We start from the raw sequence: 17,713 nt of genomic DNA on the forward strand, positions 1-17,713 counted from the left end.
TTCAAAGTCATTCTCCACTCAGTGCTCTTGTCCATGAAACCTACTATGACTGCTTTCCCATATGGCTAGAACCCAAAGCTCTCAGTTGTTTCAATAAAGTGTCTTCATCATCACAGACAACAGCACATGCAGCTCTTTTCAGCTACCGACAACGTTCTCAAAGTGCTTGCTTTTCAAGCAAGAGCTCTGAGGCTCTATCTTCATGTCAGACCAGTAATCCCTTAAGCCATGGCCTGCCAGCTCCTGAGTGGTTAGAAAGGAGGTCTTGCCAGTGATTTTGCAGCTCCAAACACTGTCCCTGAAAATGAAAGAAGATATAAAATTCTCTCCAACTGAAAAACCTACAGTAGACTGCACATTACTGACAGGTGCACAATACTGTGAATATACTAAATGTCACTGAATTACATACTTTTAAATTGATAACATAGTAAGTCTTATGTTCTGTGACCTAATAATTTAAAAATCTTACATTGGCTCTTTTTTGCCTGCAGGATCAAGTTCCAAGTCCCTGACACAGTTTGCAATCTGGACCCTGCATACTTCTCTAGCTTCACATCTTGGTGTCCCCTACCCGACCTCTTCACCTAACCTAATATTCAAGTCATTCCATATATACAGTGTTTACTATACACAAAATCTCTAGTACTTAATATATGCATTTAATCCTCACCAATTCTACGAAGTACATACCATTAGCAAACCCATTTTATATTTGAGGAAATTGAAGTACCTAAGGCTCACTGCCTTATTCAAAAGTCCTAAAACTAGTAAGCTGTGCGGACAGGAATTGAACGTAGATACGTAGATGTCCTATTACTGAATTCTTGCTATTTCTCACTACTTTCTGGAGAATTCCTTCTCCTCTTTCTAGATCAGGCTCATGGATCACCTGCCTTGGGAAGACTCCCTGATCTCTCCCAGGAAAGAGTGTGACTCCTTTCTCTGGACTGTAGGACTGATGCACTCTGTACACACATGCAGTCATCCTTCTACATCAACAGGGCATTTGTTCCAGGAATCCCCCAAAATATTCAAATCCTCAGATGTGATGCCACTCATATAGAATGGCATAATATTTGCATGTACCCTACACACATCTTCTTATACACTTTAAATTATCGCTGGATAACTTGTAATACCTAACACAATGCAAAAACTGTATAAATAGATGTTAAGCTGTATTGTCCAGACAATAATGAGGAAAAAAAGCTTGTACATTTTCAGTGCAGGTACAGGTTGTTTTCAAGTATTATTGATATACAGATACAGAGAGCTGGCTGTATTCCACAGCATATTTCATATTGGGAGTAACAGCTTGCTTGTGAGGCTGATTGCCTACCCAAGTGTGAGACCCCTGGAGACAAGGCCAGGTCTTATTTATCTTGATACCCTTGGACACTCACTATGTGTTTGATAAATGAGTGGATGGGTGGATGGATGGGTGCATTTCTCTCAATTTTTCAATTTGTTTCAACAAATTACAAAATCATACTTTCCCTCAGAAATTTTGTTCTGGTTCCTTACCAGGGTCTTGCTACAGCCACTGATGGACACTTTTATTCTCTGTGAATTTCATTGGGTAAGAAGTCTGTTCTGACTTACTTTCAGTAATTCATATTAAAAGTAATAGCATCTTGGTTTCCAAATATCAACTCCTGGTATATGGTAGGTAGATATGGAATTATGACTCAAAATACTATTTTTCATATCTTCAAGCACAAAATATCTCCTTTGAAGACTATGAGATTTATTGGGTAGGATGGGGGAGTAGATTAATGTTTGCATAGAAAGGAGTATAAATGGGAGTGGGTAGATGAGAGGAGGGATGGGATGAGTGGATGCGTGCATGGGGTGGATGGATAGAGAAGAGGATGGTAGGGGTTGTGAGTTAATGAAGGGATGTGAAAAGGATGAGTGAAATGATGGATGAGAAGTTGTATAACTGAATTGAGGAATTGGTTGGATGAATTGAGGAACTGGTTGAATGAATTGAGGAACTGGTTGGATGAATGTGAGGTGAAAGGATGTGTGGTTGGATTAGCGGATGAATGGGACAATGGATGGGTGAGAGTGGATAATGATGGAAGGCGGATGGATGTGTGAGGCCCCTGAGAATGTAAGAAAGGATTAGTAGATGGAAGGCTATTTGGGAAGATGAATGGGTGCGTGGGTGGGTGGAAGAATAAAAGTGCCAGCGTGTGATGCATGGGTTAGCAAAGCCAAATACCAGCCCCTTGACTACTGGCTTTCCCTAAGTAATTCTGATAAGAAGCAAAAATCCTCCTGAGCGATGATAAGAGCTTCACTTTTCTCTGAGGGAAAGAAGAATGAGCTTTCCCACAAGCTCCACCCCACCCCATCCCTATCATAGCTTGGGAGGCACCAGCATCCAGGGCAGGATCTCCCCACTTTCCCAACTCCACACCCAGGATGACCAAATGCCTGGGATACCCTGAGAGTCATTCTCCAGCCAGATTCTGAGAAATTTAGCTGGAAAGGACAGGCGGGAGGCTGAACTCAGCGGAGCGAGGTTTAGGACCCAGTCCTGAGGCTACGCTCTCGGCCCTCGGGGCAGGCTGTCGGGAGAAGGAAGCCGGTGCGTCCTGGGGGCGCACAGGTGCTGGGGCTATCGGACTCAGGCACCCCGCTGTCGTCGAGGCGCCGGCCTGGGCAGTTCGGATCTAACTGCCGTACAGAACTGGGGGAGGGCGGACGGGCAGGGAAGAGAGGGCTGGTACGTCTTTAAACCTCTACTGGCTGCTTAGTCACAGCCCCCTTGCTTGGGTGTGTCCTTCGCTCGCTCCCTCCCTCTTAGGTCACTCTTTCAACCCTCGAATAAAAACTGCAGCCAACTTCCGAGGCGGCCTCATTGCCCAGCGGCCCCTAGCCTCTGACAGGTTCGGTCCACACTCCTTGCCCGGTCCTTTGCTGGTCCCCAGCCCTGCGCACGGCGACCCTCCAGCTCCACTCGTTGCTCGCTGGGTTCACTCCGTCACCATGTACAAGTTTTTGTGGCGCGCAGCCTGGGGATTCTGCCTGGTGCAGCTGAGCCTGGCGCAGACACAGATCGGTGAGTGCCCCTTAGCTGGGACAGCGGGAGTGGGCGCCGGGAGTGCCCAGACGGACAGGCCCCGCAGGAGCCTGCAGGTTGAGTCTTCCCCTGTGGGACTGCAGTCAAGTGGGCGCGAGCGACTTGGATCGCGTTCAGGGAAGCAGGGTGGGATTTGCGCTAAGCTGTTGGAGAGTTTGTTGATGGGAAGCACCGGTTCTTAGTTGAAAGGAAAGGAAAAAGAGGGAAGAAAGTTTGCTGGGCAGGCTGCCCACGCGAAGTTTTGGGTGAGGTCGCTGGAGCTGGAGCACATGGCAGAAAGTAACTGTACTGGATGCGCGCAGCCGGTGTCTGGACTAACAGGCTCCCATACTCAAGTGCACTCTGAGCCTCACTGGCTGTGGCTGCCAAGGCAGAGCCAGGCAGGGCAGGGGCAGATGCTGGGACAGGAGCTGGCGCCGAGACTGGTGGGGGCTGTCGGCAAGGTGGCGACAGAGTTGTTATAGTGAGAGCCTTGGGCTTTCTAGAATGAGCTTTCCAGAAAGCTTTCAGTGGTTCCACACTGAGCCTGATTTCCAAAGCCTTTACTGTCTGTCTGCTGTAGTCACCTTTATAAAGGCTTCTGGGGTCTTGAACCAGCTCTGTAGCAAGTTTCTGGGTGTCTACAAGGTTGCAGCCTGGGACAGGGAGGACCCACAGGAGAGGCAATGACTGGACCAGCTGCCCAATCTTTGCAACCTCCTGGTTCTGCCAATCATTCTGGGGGCAATGGAAACAGTAATGTGGCTCAAATTCCCTTCCAGGCAGCTCCGAAAGGGAGGGGAGCCCCAACACTAGGGTAACACCAGCGACCTAAAGCTGGGGCTCCAATATTCCATCAAAACAGGGTTGGTGGCTCTTGGTGGCTGTGGAGGGGAGGGGCTATGTGTGAGCTTTTCCAGCATGGCTTAACTCCAAGTGTTCCCTTTCTTTGTCTATATATGAACAGATAATTACATGGCCGATTTGCTTATCACTAGCAAAATTAATTTTTCTTTTAAGAAGTGCCAGCTGGGTCATTAAATCAGCTCAGCCTACAGTGAATTTTACTCAGCAAGTATTTATTAAACCCAGCTCTGGAGGGTAGCAAGAAAATAAAGACATAGTCTAACCTGGGTACTTTAGACAGAGGATAGGTGGGGATTTAGAATTTTGATTTCTGAAGCTGAAATAATAATACCAATAATAGCACTAGTGACTATTTATTGTGCACTTTCACTGTGCCAGCTCTGTGCTAAATCTTTTATATGTGTCATCTCATTTTACCTTCACAACTGCCCAGTGGGAAGTAGCCCATTAGGCTGTTTTACAGGAGAGAAACAGGCTCAGAGTGGCTAAGTGACTTGGTGGCATTCACACAGCCAAGGGTGCTGTTGGACAGGAGCTCAGAGTCCCAGAGCCTAGGCTTAGAATGTGTGAGAAGCATGGGATGGACAAAGTCGGAAAGGATTTTGGGAAAGGAGGAGTTCTGGTGGAATAACGGCCATAGTGGAAGCTTCAGAAGGGAAGTGGAGCTCAAAGGGGACTCTTGAAAGGCAGAAAAGCTCAGGTTGAGAGAAGAGAGGAGAGAGGGGAGGAGAGGCCAGGCTGATCCTCAGAGGAGAGGGACTCTTGCAATTTTCCTGGTGGCCTCCCAGAAAGTTGGTATTGTTACCAACCATCTCCTTCTTTGTCTCTGAGTTTTCTGACTCCAGCCTCTTCCCACACTGTCTCCTGTTCTGCTAAAAGCCCACCCCAAAGACTTGGTGCCATCCTGATTCCCAGAGTTCTCCTAGAAACCAGGTTCTCCTGCCTCAGGTTCCCATGGTCCCTTTGGGCAGAGGCATTTGGAGGAAGCACAGTGGAGTGCCAATAGCGATGACTGCTTGCACCCTGGCTCTCATGTGCTTGTAAATTTGCTGGGAAGGAACTGAGACTTGGAAAGGACTTAGCAGAGGGCTTGGTGCTGGGCAGACAGAGGGGAAGGAGCAAAAGGAGGGGGAGGAAAGGCACTATTGTTGCCCTAGTCTGGGAGAGATGGGCTGTAGAAATGAGGGAACTTTGGAAAGGGGTAAAGCTTTGTGGGGAGAAGGAAGGGTCCAGTCTTTGTATCAGAAATCAAAAAGTAGAGAAATGGCCAAAGGTGGGTTAAGCAACATTGGCCTCAGAAACTCAGAGTTGGAAAACAGGTAACTAGAGTGAGTGTCATACACAAAGGGAAGAAAGTGGCCTTAGGTAAAAGGTAGGGAGGCCTCTGTGCCCCAGCTCTCTTTCTTCCTGGCCAGAAGTCATTGCTATGGAATTGCACCCCTGTCGTTGAGAAAGAGGGGTGTGTCTTAGAGCCCTGGGGCTTGGGGTGGCAAGCACCTTTCTGTTCCCATGAGCATTAGAGATGCCCTCTTCTGCTGGGAGTTAGAACTTTTGCTATGTTTTCCCACTTGAAGAAACAAGAAAGCAAAATCCCCATCCCTGCAGAGTAGTAGCATCAGTGCATTCAGTTACTGCCCTGTACACAGCAGATAACTACTTCCTGAAAAAGCATGGGGACAAATAGATGTGTTGGAGGCCAGAAGCTGATAGGAAAAAGTTCCATTTTCTTCCAATTCACTTCTGCAGTAGGGGATGTTGGGACCGCAAGAAATTTCTAGTGTATGACAGATCCCCTTCTATTCATTCAAGAAATACTTCCTGATTCATTGTAATGAGAGACTGGGACTCTAAGGATCATTTAGAAAACCCCCTTCATTTTCCAAAGAGGAAGCAGACTTCTCTGAGACATGTTAGGGTATGAAGGCAGACCTCTGAAAGGCTTCTGTCTTTTAGGACTGTAGGAGCCCCATCCTACCCCCTGCAGTGGTAAGGAAGGTGTGGTCTATGGAGTGGGGATAACAACATCCAGTTAATGCCTTGAATACTATCCCACACACTCACAACAACTTGTATTGTAATCCAAGACTTACCCAGTTTGAGTTAATATAAGACCAATGACACTATGTCTTACCATGTCATGATGTCTGAGAAAGATTCTCTGTCTTGTCCTAGGCCTTCTAGTGCCTCTGGGGACATCACTGGATGGTTAGAAATGCCTCAGTGTTTAAAACCTTTCACTCTTTTTGTTGCACCAGATGGTCTTGTGCAAAGCAGTGCCTTCAGTCCCTAAGAAAAACACCTACTGAACGCCGACTCTCAGTTAGGCATCAGGTTGGGGTTTGGAATAGGTTTTCCATTAAAGCCCCACAGAAGTCTCATGCATTAGTATTTTCTTAACTCCATTTTCTTGGTAAAAGAAATCAGGATCAGGAAGATGTGTGACTTGCCCGGGGACACAGTGGTGGAGTTGGGATTTCCCGTTGTCTAACATTGTCCCAGGTCATACTCCAATACTTACGCTTCTTCCATTCATTAATTGCCTTTGGATATCTTTAGAAATTCTGCATGGTTCTCCCTGTCCCCTGTGGCCAGCATAGCTTGGTATGAATGACTTCTCTCTCCACCCTGCAAAGGCTGTGGACTCTTGGCTGCCCTGTCCTGCCCTGACCTGTCTTCTCTAGGCTTGGCCACAGCTGTCAGAGATGCCAACCTAGTTATTTGTTGCTAAAATAAGTCAATTTCCTTATCAGCGCCCAGCTGCCCTTCTAGACATGCTCTCATTTGCAGGATAGGAAAATAGGGAGGCTGCTCCCGATCTAGCAGACAAGTCAGGGCAATGCCTTCTGCCTGTAAATTAAGAAAGAGGGCCTGTAGACATTCTCACATTGTCCCTATAGGCATTTTAGATGCAGTGGCCCACAGAGTCCCTTAGTCATATGCCATCGGCAGGTTGTATGTGTCTCCAATGAGAGCAGTCTTGAGGTCCCAGGCAGTGGGCTTAATATGGTCCTCTACATAAATCAGGGATCTTGAATCAAAACCCACTGTGGAACTGTAGGTGACACATGGCTGCCCAAGTGAGATTTTAAATTAGCCTTTAGTTTTCAGGACTGAGGTACACTGATGGAGAGGAGGTGGTGGGAGGTGAATTGGGCCCCTCCCACCAGCCTATCTTGGGGCTGGGAACCAGATGTCAGCTTCAATTGTGTTTCCCCAGCACCTCCATTTTAGCCAGCTCCACCCAGAGCCCAAGAGGGAAGTGGTTCTTGTGAAACCAGGTGGCAGGTGCTGCCATGCACGGCGTAATTTTCAAAGGGGATCTTCTTTACTTCAGAGAGAAATTCTGGGGTTATGCACAGTGAACAACTGATGACTCAATTTCCTTTGTATCTCTGCTTGAATGAGGAAGACACACGTGTTATTCAAGTGGAATCTTGAATTCTAGCCCCACTTTCATGTACTTAACAGGTTGAAAAGTTTCTTTAAAAGTCTGTTCAGCTCATTCTGGCCACTAAAGGCTTCAGGAATCAGAGGAGTGGAGGAAGTGCTTCTCTTTCCTGCCTTTTGCAGCCCCTGGGGAGCCCCCTGATGTCAGAGATCAGCTCTCTCTCATTTTTGTGATCTCAGATCCTGGTGCTGGCCCATTGCTGTTGACCAGTAATTGTTGAACTGAAAAGAATATCTAGAACATAGAAATAGCTATCTCTATTGGAAGCTGTCTCTGTCTCTGTATGGAAGCATGCTAGCCAGCATATACCTAAGCTGCAAATGTTTATATGTGTATATGACAACAGTGATGAGAGCTGTATGGCTCTGGGTAGGACTAGGAGTGGGCTTGGCTGGCCAACTTCCCACCATAAGGCTCAGGTTTGGTTTGCCCAAGCAGAGAACTCACTGTGTGGCTTTGGTGGCTGCTTGCCGTGATGCCAGTTGAAGGACAGGGTTACTGGATAGTTGGGCTGACAAAGGGGTGGGAGCCAGGCAGGTGATGACACCAAGCCTACATTTAAGTCTCAAAATAAAACACTTCCTAGGAGAGGCCAGCTCTAAGATCTAGTGATTTCGGAACTGCTGATATAAGGTTGGAATACTTGGGTGAGAGGCTCACACTTCTCTGACTCCCATACATACTTCAGAAGGTGATGGAGGCTGAGAAAGAAGCAGAAATGCTTTCCAGAAAATTCTGGCCATCTTTTGTTGATTGCTATCTAACCTGGTGCTACTGCAGCTTCCAAAGGGTCAGGTCCATGGGGAAGGCTGATACCTGACAGGGAGCCACCCTAACCTCCTCTCCACGTAGCTCGACAAGTGGGAAGCTGACCATGACTGGGCCAGGTCCTATGTTCCTATGGATCACCTGCCCAACAAGACTCAGAGACAAGGAGTCAAACACAGGATGAAGGGTTGGGTAGCATAGGGGACAGAAACTCACAGAGCCAGCTCTCCTGAGTTTGGGGTGCACCAGCTGCCTGGGTGTGCCCTCCTGAGGCAAGTGTCCCTTCTAAGGCAAGTGTGGGCAGATAGATCCCAGGTGGGTGGAGAGGGGCTGAGTCACCAAGAAGGTGATTTGCAAGACTCAGGTCCCAAAAAACTTCCTCGAGGTCTTCAGCTTTTGAGAGTAAAGATTAATTTAGAAACTCCAGGGGGGACAGAGATTGTTCACCTGACCAGTACTTTTGAGCACTTATTATAATGTCATTGCAAACTCCTTTGATAATGACTAAAGGGTCATGCTTTTGTAGAGCTCTTATATTTTTTGCACTAGCTTTTTTGGGCTGCTTGTATGTTTCTGAGATACCATTGCCACTGTTAGCAATAATATCAAACACACAGAGCTGACTGTGTGCCAGCACCATTCTTGCTGATTCCTACACACTAACTTGTTTAATTCATACACCCATCTCATGAAGACAGTGCTACTGTTGTCCCTCTTTTACCTATAAGGCACAGAGAATTTAAGTAATTTGGCCAAGGTCACACAGTTGGGAAGTGATGGAGCTCGGATTCAAAGCTGAGCTCAGGCTACAGAGTTGGTGCACTTAAGTCACTACATTATAGTGATCGTCTTAGTACATTAATATGTCAGGACCCCCTAAGAGCCCAGATGACTATACCCAGAAGTACTCTGTTTGTTTTCAAAACTGTATTTGGGAATCTGGTTTGGAGGGGGGAGGTGCTCATAACATCCACAGAGCTGGTCTTGCCTTCCTTTTTAAAACAGGATTTCAGAGAGGGGACTAGAATGGCAAACTGCAAAAATGAAGGAGAAAGAACTTGCAATGGAAACTGATTCCCATTCATGCTCTGAGTGGCTCATTCATTCCAATCCCTGAATAGGAGTTCTACTCTTTCCTATGTGATGGGAAGTTGGGGACAGCATAGGACTGAAAGGGATGGTGAACTGAGTCGTTTGTTTCTTATCACTTCAGTATTTCTCACCTGAATGAAAGGCCGAGGTTGCAGATGGGTATTTCTCCATCATTTAGGACTGTGGTTTGTAATCAAACAAAGCTGGGAAATGAACCAACCAAATCATAGCCAAGTATTTGCTCTCTGCTTAAGGGTTCTTGGTTCCATGGCCTCCTCTCTAGCAGTTAGAATAAAAAGAAAGGAGGCTGCCAGGAGTCAGGCTACACATATCCTAAACACATAGAACTTAGTCCAAGCTAGAAGGGTACTGGACTATTCTTGCTAGCTCTACCCAAACCAGATGAACTGACCTCCATTTGGCCCGGCAGTGAACATTACATAGGAAGCAAGCGAGTTTTGTCTGGGTACTCCTAGCTGAGAAACAAACTACCCAGGAAGGGAACTGGCAAAGCCCTTTAGCCTGGGGTAAGGTACTTATCCAAGATTTCCTATCTGTTTCAATTCCAGTGCATCTCTGTGCTCTTGAGCAGGTCTGCAGTACCTTCTAGAAGGCCCCACACAACAATCATGGAACTAGGCATCCTCTTTTCCTTTTTCCTCTCTCTAAGGTATTAGGGCATGTGTTCAGGTGTGAAAATTAAGATGTCAGGAAAAAAAGGAGTGATTGCATGTAGCTGATATTTGGCCTAAAAGTTCATTTCTGCCCACAACCCAGACCCCAATCTTTGTAAATTTCAAACACATTAAATGAGTGTCTACTATATGCCAGTCACAAATGCTGCTAATACTGAATGTGCCCAGACCAAAAAACAGAGTCCTCAAAGCTGAGCACCTCAGATCCTGCAGCCTATGGAAGACCACTCGATTAGCTTTGTAGCTACCAGGCAATTCCAGGGTCCTCACCTGCCAGGGGAGGACAGGGGCTCTGGTGACCCACAAGAGTGCTATTCATACACGTGCAGTAGAGTTTAGAGAAGATATTTCCGACCACAAGTTTGTTTTTGCTTTGGACCCTATGGGATGGGGTAGTTGTGTCAGCCTTAGAGGTCAGGTTCATCCCTTCAGACACCTCTAAGTGATTTTCACTTTCCTTGGTGTTCACTTGTTGTTCCCCCTGATGATTCATGAAAACTCCACAAGAATATCTCCATTTGAAAAGAAGTTCTAGGGAGGCCTCTTGGCTGTGTAATGGCTCTAGAGGTCCTTAGGGAAAAGCCCAGACCTTCTGCACATTTTTTGTATCTACTATCGCTCCCAGCTTGGAAATATTTCCCTAACTATAGTAAGTACTTAATAAATATTTAGATGATTGAATGAATAAAATTTATAGGCCCAGTGTGGTGCCTCATGCCTGTAATCCCAGCTAAATGGAAGATGGAGATTGCAAGGATGGCAGTTTGAGGCTAGCCTGGACAAAAAAAAAAAATAGTGAAACCCCATTTCAATCAATAAGCTGAGGATGGTGGCATGAGCCTGCCATCCCAACCATGTGGGAAGTCTTAGGTGGGAGGACTGTGGTGTGAGGCTGAGTGGCACCTATAAAAAATCATTTTAAAAAGGTTGGGGGGTGCTGGAAGTGTGGCACAAATGCTAGAGTGCTTGCCTAGTGAGCTTAAGGTACTGAGTTCAAACTCCATTCTTCCCCCCCAAAACAAAAATTCTAGACGTTTCACAAAGTAATCTCCATCATTTACCATTTGTGATTATTATAGGTTCTGGCTAATTTTGTTCCTTTCTGATCTATAGAAAAATTATTTTTTTCTAGTGCCCCTTGAAGTGACTCTCAAACCTTGAATTTTCTTTCCTCGGTGCTCTCTCCAGTTTGTGTGGATTTCTCTTGAGGTCTGACACATCAGGGGAAGTTTGACGCTCATTACATTTTGTTCAGTGAACAGAGAGCTTGGCTTTGTTTAGGGCTGGCTGCTCTACACTTCAGCCCTTACCTTCAAATCTGGCCTCACGTATACAGAACCCAAGTTTTGAAATCATGTTCTCAGTAATAGTCAGAGAAAAGATGTTGGCTTTTGGTCACTGTCTTAAAAGGGGTGGGAAGAAAATGAATGTTGTTTCTTTCAGATAGTGATTTAAAAAGTCTTGCAGGCCAAAGCTCTCTTCCACGTAACCATCTGTTTACTGTACTGCAGTGGGAATGAGGGGGTGTGGTCTGGAGGAGGCCACACAGAGGTATAAGGACCATGAAACAAGCCCCTATCACTTAAAAGCACGGTGAGCTCAGGCATTCGCACACGTTAAGTGTCTAGATTGAGATTTCACACATTTCTAAAGCAATGTGTCTAGCATATAGAAAGTACCTCAAGAATAGAAATGATTGTTACATGTTCCTTCTTCTCTAGTACCAAATCATTATGCAATGCTGAGCAAGCCTCTTCACCCTTATTTGCCTCCATTTTTCCGTGTGTAAAATAAGAGGGGTGGATTCTGGTTGATCTCTAAAGTTTTTTCCAGACCTCATGTTCACTAAATTGGCCACTCTGCGAGCCCACTAACACCTAAACTTCATAAAACTTGATGGAAAGAATAACACTACTAGAATGCATTGCCAGAAAAAAAAAATGATGCCTGGTTTGTATCAAATGTCAGAAGTGAATTACTAATCCCTGCCAGACACAAGCTTATGGACCCAGTTACACTATAAATGACAATACAATATAAATGACTCTTGGGGACCACATGCTTTGCCCATAGTACTCCACAAAACACTCTCACCCCCTGGGGAGCAGGCAGATGAAGGAGCTCAGGTCAGAGACTTTAACACCACTTCCCAGTCACAAGGCTTACACTGTAGGAAGCCAGTCCTGGGATTATCTTTGGGATCTGCACTCAATACCTTTTACTTCAAACTGTACTTCAAGAAGCATTGCTTCAAGTGGCCAGAAAAATCAACCCATCAAGTAGAGAAGGGATTGGGCTTTTCACTCTCAAAGCCATATGAGCACCTTGGATTTCTTGGCAACAACTTGGTGCAAAATGAACCACAACACTCAGCCAAAGCAGTACTTAGAGGGTGAGCTCTGTATCCTATGGAGAACAAAGGAGACTCTCAAAAAGAAATCACAAAGAACAAATGTATATTGCCAATTTTTGCTTTTCTTGCCATAAAACAAGAGGAACTCTTGCTCGGGGGAAAAGAGAACAAATCATAAAGACCCCATTACGGAGGAGTTTGTCCAAGTGGGTCAGAGAGTAACCCCTCTGTTTGGTTCCAGCCTTCTGTCAGTTACTAAAAGTCTTTAGTCAGAGCTCAGCCCATTCTGGTTGTTCCCACGTCATATCCATCTGGAATCCAGTGACCATTCATTGAAATTAAGTTCCAGATGAGTTCAAGTCTCATGTCATAGGCAATACCCTCCATTATTGTTGAATATGGTTCATTGACTTATAACTCCAGCCAGCCATTTGGACACAGCGTCATTTAAGGAGAAATGAGAACCCACACATGGGCAGTAGAAGGTCAGCATTTCTCCATCTTACTCATAGGATGATTATGGCCATGGTCCTTCCCTTAATGATGGCGTCTATCTCCCCAGACATAAAGTAGTAACAAAGTGATCAATTCAGTGCATTAAAATGTTTTGTGTGATTGGCACTGTGGAAAGAAGCAAGGGAGGCAGAACTAGTTTCCTTGGAGATCTTAAAATTTAGTAGAAGAAAGCTACTTCTACTAAATAGAATAGGTGAAAGAATTACACAACACTATCAAACCAAAGTTGAGAGATCAGAAAAAACAAGAGTGTTCCACATGCTATGATTATATGGGAAGGCTTCAAAGAATTTGAGGATGAGGTGAGTGTAGAAAAGAAGATGAATACAGAAAGAGAAAAGGAGAGAAAGTCCGCAGAAGGATAAAGCATAAGGTAAAACTTTAAAGAGAGGGAAATAAGTATGGTTTGATTACGGTCAGAAGAGGGGGTCAGCCTGCCTGGATGATAGGTTCATGTTGAAGGGATGAGGTTTGACAGATTCCAGGTGATCAAGTAATAGTGGCACTGTCTACCAGACCCAGTTCTGGCCCAGAGACTCAGAAGAAGTTCTCACGACTCACCTTGTCAGACAGTGCTGAAGACAGTTTGGAAGTAGAGCGGCTCCAATGTTGGTAGAGATAGAACCTTGACATCTTTACCTGGGTTGGAGAGTGGCAATTTAAGGAAATCTCAAACAAGGCTGGGTGAGGTGGCTCACCCCTATAATGCTAGCTACTTGGGAGGTGGAGATGGGGAGGATGAAGGCAGCATGGGCAAAAGGTTAGAGAGACCCAATTTCAGCAAAACAAGGGGCGGCACATGCCTGTCATCCCAGGCATGAGGGAGGCTGTAGGTAGGAGTATCACAGAGCTCTTACCCCAGTACTGCTCTGGGGTTTTATAAGCAAATAGATTTCAGCTCATGTGACATTTCCCATCGATTACCAGAAGCTTACTAGAATGCTCCCAAACATTGACTCATCTACAGAGAGTGCCGTGATCCGTTATTGGTGGGAAAAATATGGAGGATTTGAGTCCCATGTACCACTTCAATATAACTATAGAACAGTATCAGCCTTCTCCAGTGCATGTTTCTGATGTTACATGCAGAATTCTCTGGTACTTTAGCCATTCTTGATATAGACAACTAGCCATACTGTAGATTCTGCCTTCTAAAACACTATAAAAAAACCTCTCTTACCCAGAGGACAGGCTCAGTCACTTGTGCCTTCTCCTATGATGCACCCCCATTCTGTTTTCCTATCACCCCAAGTATAGTTAGATGCTGGGAGCCAGGAACCTCCTCTGATTGAACAAGAGCCAGACTTCCTGGCAAAGGGCCTCTTTACCACATCACCTTCTCCATCTGCAAACCGAGAAGACAAAAATGATGCCTCACCCAGGGGGTGATAGGAGGAATAACTGGCTAATGTGAAGAGAGCCTTTGAAGATGAAAGGGTTGTATGTGCACGTTAATTACAACTTTTATCAGCCCTGGAGCCTCTGCATTCTCAGCTGCCACTGGGAGCTTTCTGTGCCTCCCAAATGCAAAAATAGCAGCATTCCATGAACTGGCCCCACTGAGTCCTGCTAATAGTATCCAAGTCAAGAAAGCTGGATTCTGAGTTCTGGCTGGCAAGCCCACTGTGCACCACTCGAGTTTCCCACTACTCATCCCCAAGGGAAAAGGTAGGCTCTCTACCTGGGCAAGTAAGATAAGATAGCACCAAGGTATAAACAAAAGACTCCATCAAGAGTCTACTAGAAATAGCCCCTGGGTAAGATTAGGACACTCTGCTCTAATTCTCACTCTGTGAAAGCCTAATTGTGTGACCTTGGGCTATTGGCTTTATCTGTTCAATGCTTCAATATACTATGTGAACTACCTGCGGATAATAATCCCTCTGCCTCCCCTAGACCTCTCCACCTTTGCCTGCTGGTGTGAAAGTGTTTTGTACAGGTAGGTAGAAGCATGTGATATAAAACTACAAGGTGCTATTATTACCTGAGGTAACTTTCGCCCTTATCTGTGTCTCCTGTTGCTGGTTGACCCCAATCATTGAAACTGTATTCTTTGGAATGCTCACCAGTCTTCTCAGAGCTGCCATTCCCTTCTTATCTAAGAAGGCCCAGGACTGGCTCAGGCTTCTTGGTTCTGCCATTTCCTGAGGCATACAAAAGCATTCAGGTTGGTAGAAGGCTAGGGTGCTCTGCCAAGATGGGTCTCAATACACTTGCTGGGGTAGTTCAGTGTAAGTGCTAGAGGCAGGGGTATGTTGGTATCAGATGCTTTGCTAAGGCTAAAGAGTCAGCTTGGAAGGTACAGGGTGAAGGAAGTCCCCATAGCAGCCCAAAGTATGGATCCTAAGATAAAGGAGAGAAAGAAAGACCCCAAATGAGAAGCTACCATAACCTGGTGATCAAAAGCCAAAGGTGATGATGATATGTCAGAATGGAAAGGGTATTGGAAATTAGACAAGCCCACTTGTCTTATTGGAAAGATCAATTCTCAAGGACTTCAAGTGACTTGCCCAAGATAACACATCTGCTTAGAAATAAAATCCAGTTTTCTGACTCCCAGACCAGTCCTCTTTCCATTTTGCCCTTTGAGATGGTAGAGAAGGCACTAACCTTGAGGAAAATGAGCTGACAACCACAAGAAGACTTGGAGAGCAAAAGAGAGGAAGACAAAAGGAACTATATTTTTAGAGGCACAATGGGAAATGGTGCAGTGATCCCATTCTGATAGACCCTTATTGCATTGGACTTGTGCACTGTGTTGCATATCCTTACTTGGTGTTTGTTTTAATCCCTTTTGACTTGTTAATGAGTATTTAGTCCACAGCAACTAGTCTGAACTTTGCCCAGTATCTCTGAATGATTCCATGAGCTCAGTCAACAGTCAGTGGTTTTCAAACAATTCAATTGTTCACTCAACGCATTTCTAACACCAAGATGTGTTCTGTTCTTCTGGACACCGGGACACAACTTTAAATGAGAGTTATAGTCTCTTTTCTTACAGTTTATCTGGGAAAGAGACAGTAAACAACTCACAAGCCCTTATTTAATTATAGTTATGGGTAAGTGTTATGAAGGAGAAGTATAAGATTTTGTAAGAAAATATAACAGAGATTTCATGTGAAAAATCCTCTTGAGTTTTATAGGATTACTAGCACCAGCAATGTTTGTGGGATCCCTCTAAGTTCCTTGAGGAATCTACTTGCTGGACTTTTCAGAACCCCACCAGTTCTCAGGTTTGAGGGACAGTCTAGTAGGTGGGTTCAAAGTTCCTCATACAACCTTTATCCAGAGCAACACCTCTTTTGGCTATCTCACACTTGGGTCATTTAAGTAAGAGAACAAGATAAACAGAGTTCTCAAAATTCTGAAACCTACTGGTTTATCACGTCTTCCCTGCAATAGACAGTCATGGGAAGAGAATCATGGACAACTCTAAGGTGAATCAAGTTTTTAGAAGCACATGTTGGAAGAGCAGAAGAAACCAAATTCTAAAGAAATAGAAAGTTGCACATGATGCAGTAGTTATTTTAAGCGGAGTGTTCTGATTCATAATTTACTTGGGAATCTTGAGTGTTAAGCCTTAGTTTATGGTTAAAACTTATCCATGTTGTTGGAAGTTTCTTGATTTTGTGGCTGAAGCTTAGAGCCAGGGTTTATTAGCATGTGTGTATAGTGTGGCTTGCTGGATACTTCCAATGATCATGCAGTTGTATCTCTTGGATCCAGGCAGAAGGAACAGCTAAGAACTCTGGGATATGGCTATCTAGTCATCTGGCTAAAAGGGCCTCACTCATTTGCTGTTGGTAATTTCTTGGAGACAAGGAAAGAAGATTCTTTTAGAACAGTGACACAGATCACTGAAGATACTTTCAAATGCAAGTACAGGTGACAGTAAAACGAACAATTAGTAGAGTGTAGGCTCCAGCTGATCCAAATGTTGTCAGTTGTCAACAACTATGTCTTGTAAAAGAGAAGGAATTCAAAGTTATCACCCCCTCACCAATGATGATGATAACATCCTTCTCACCCACTTTTACTCAGACGTGCTTCCTTGGGTAAACAAGATAGGGATGGAGTTATAGCTATCCTGACCAAACATAAGTTACAACCCATTTAGGCATCAAACCATGTAATTGCTATCCATCACATATGTCTTGGTATACCCCTATCAGTGCATACTACCTGAATATCTCTATGAGTAACAGAACAATCAACTCTAATAAAATATTGTCTCATGCAACAAGAAATTTGGGGATAGGACAAATCCAGGAGCTCAGTGATATCGTCAAAACCCATGGTATTCTTTTGCCAAATTTTCACTTTGCCATCTCCCATTGTCTTCCTTCAGTTAGCCTTCCTCATGATCCCAAACTGATTACTACAGTTCCAGTCATCCTATGAAAACATCAGTATCCATAAGCAGAAAAAGTAATGCTTATTCCCATACATCTCTTCTTAAAATGGCGGAATGACTTTCCACAAGTCCTTAATTGCTTGTCTATACTTTTCATTGGATGAATGGGATTATATGCCTACATCTAACCAATCACTGGCAAGAAGAACTTGGGGCCACTGTTCTTGATTTAATACTGTCATTATCTATCTAGTGGAACTGGGAGGCTGGGCTTCCCCTTCCCTGAAGCACAAGTTCAGGATTTCTGGACTAAATTGGTGCTCAGTTAGAAGAACTTTGTTGCATTGGTAACAATGTCTCTTATAATAAGTAAGTCTCAAAAGGTGTCTAACTGATAAGAGTTGTGGTTTGAGAATCTGTTAGGGATGAAAAAAGGCAAAATTAATTTCTTGTTCTCCTAAGCCACATCTTCCACCTTTTTTTTTGAGATGAAACACTTCATGGGTAGAATTCACACAGGAGACACACTACAATTTAAGGCTTATAA

General features: G+C 44.8%; 1 protein-coding gene across 13 annotated transcripts in view; it reads left to right on the forward strand.

The window, feature by feature from the left end:
• The first annotated feature begins 2,831 nt into the window (after positions 1 to 2,831).
• The window catches only part of Cd44 (CD44 molecule (IN blood group)), an 83,427-nt gene continuing 68,545 nt past the window's right edge, over positions 2,832 to 17,713 (forward strand). For 2 of the 13 annotated variants that reach the window (XM_074044430.1, XM_074044424.1), the window contains exon 1: positions 2,836 to 3,073. In XM_074044430.1, the coding sequence (XP_073900531.1) occupies positions 3,001 to 3,073 (73 nt within the window). In that variant the 5' untranslated portion in view covers positions 2,836 to 3,000. Of the gene's footprint in view, positions 3,074 to 17,713 lie in introns of all 13 variants that reach the window. The other 11 variants (XM_074044448.1, XM_074044457.1, XM_074044406.1 and 8 more) reach the window with 10 other exon arrangements.

This window comes from Castor canadensis, chromosome 1 (genome assembly GCF_047511655.1).
Source record: "Castor canadensis chromosome 1, mCasCan1.hap1v2, whole genome shotgun sequence".
Lineage (NCBI taxonomy): Eukaryota > Metazoa > Chordata > Mammalia > Rodentia > Castoridae > Castor > Castor canadensis.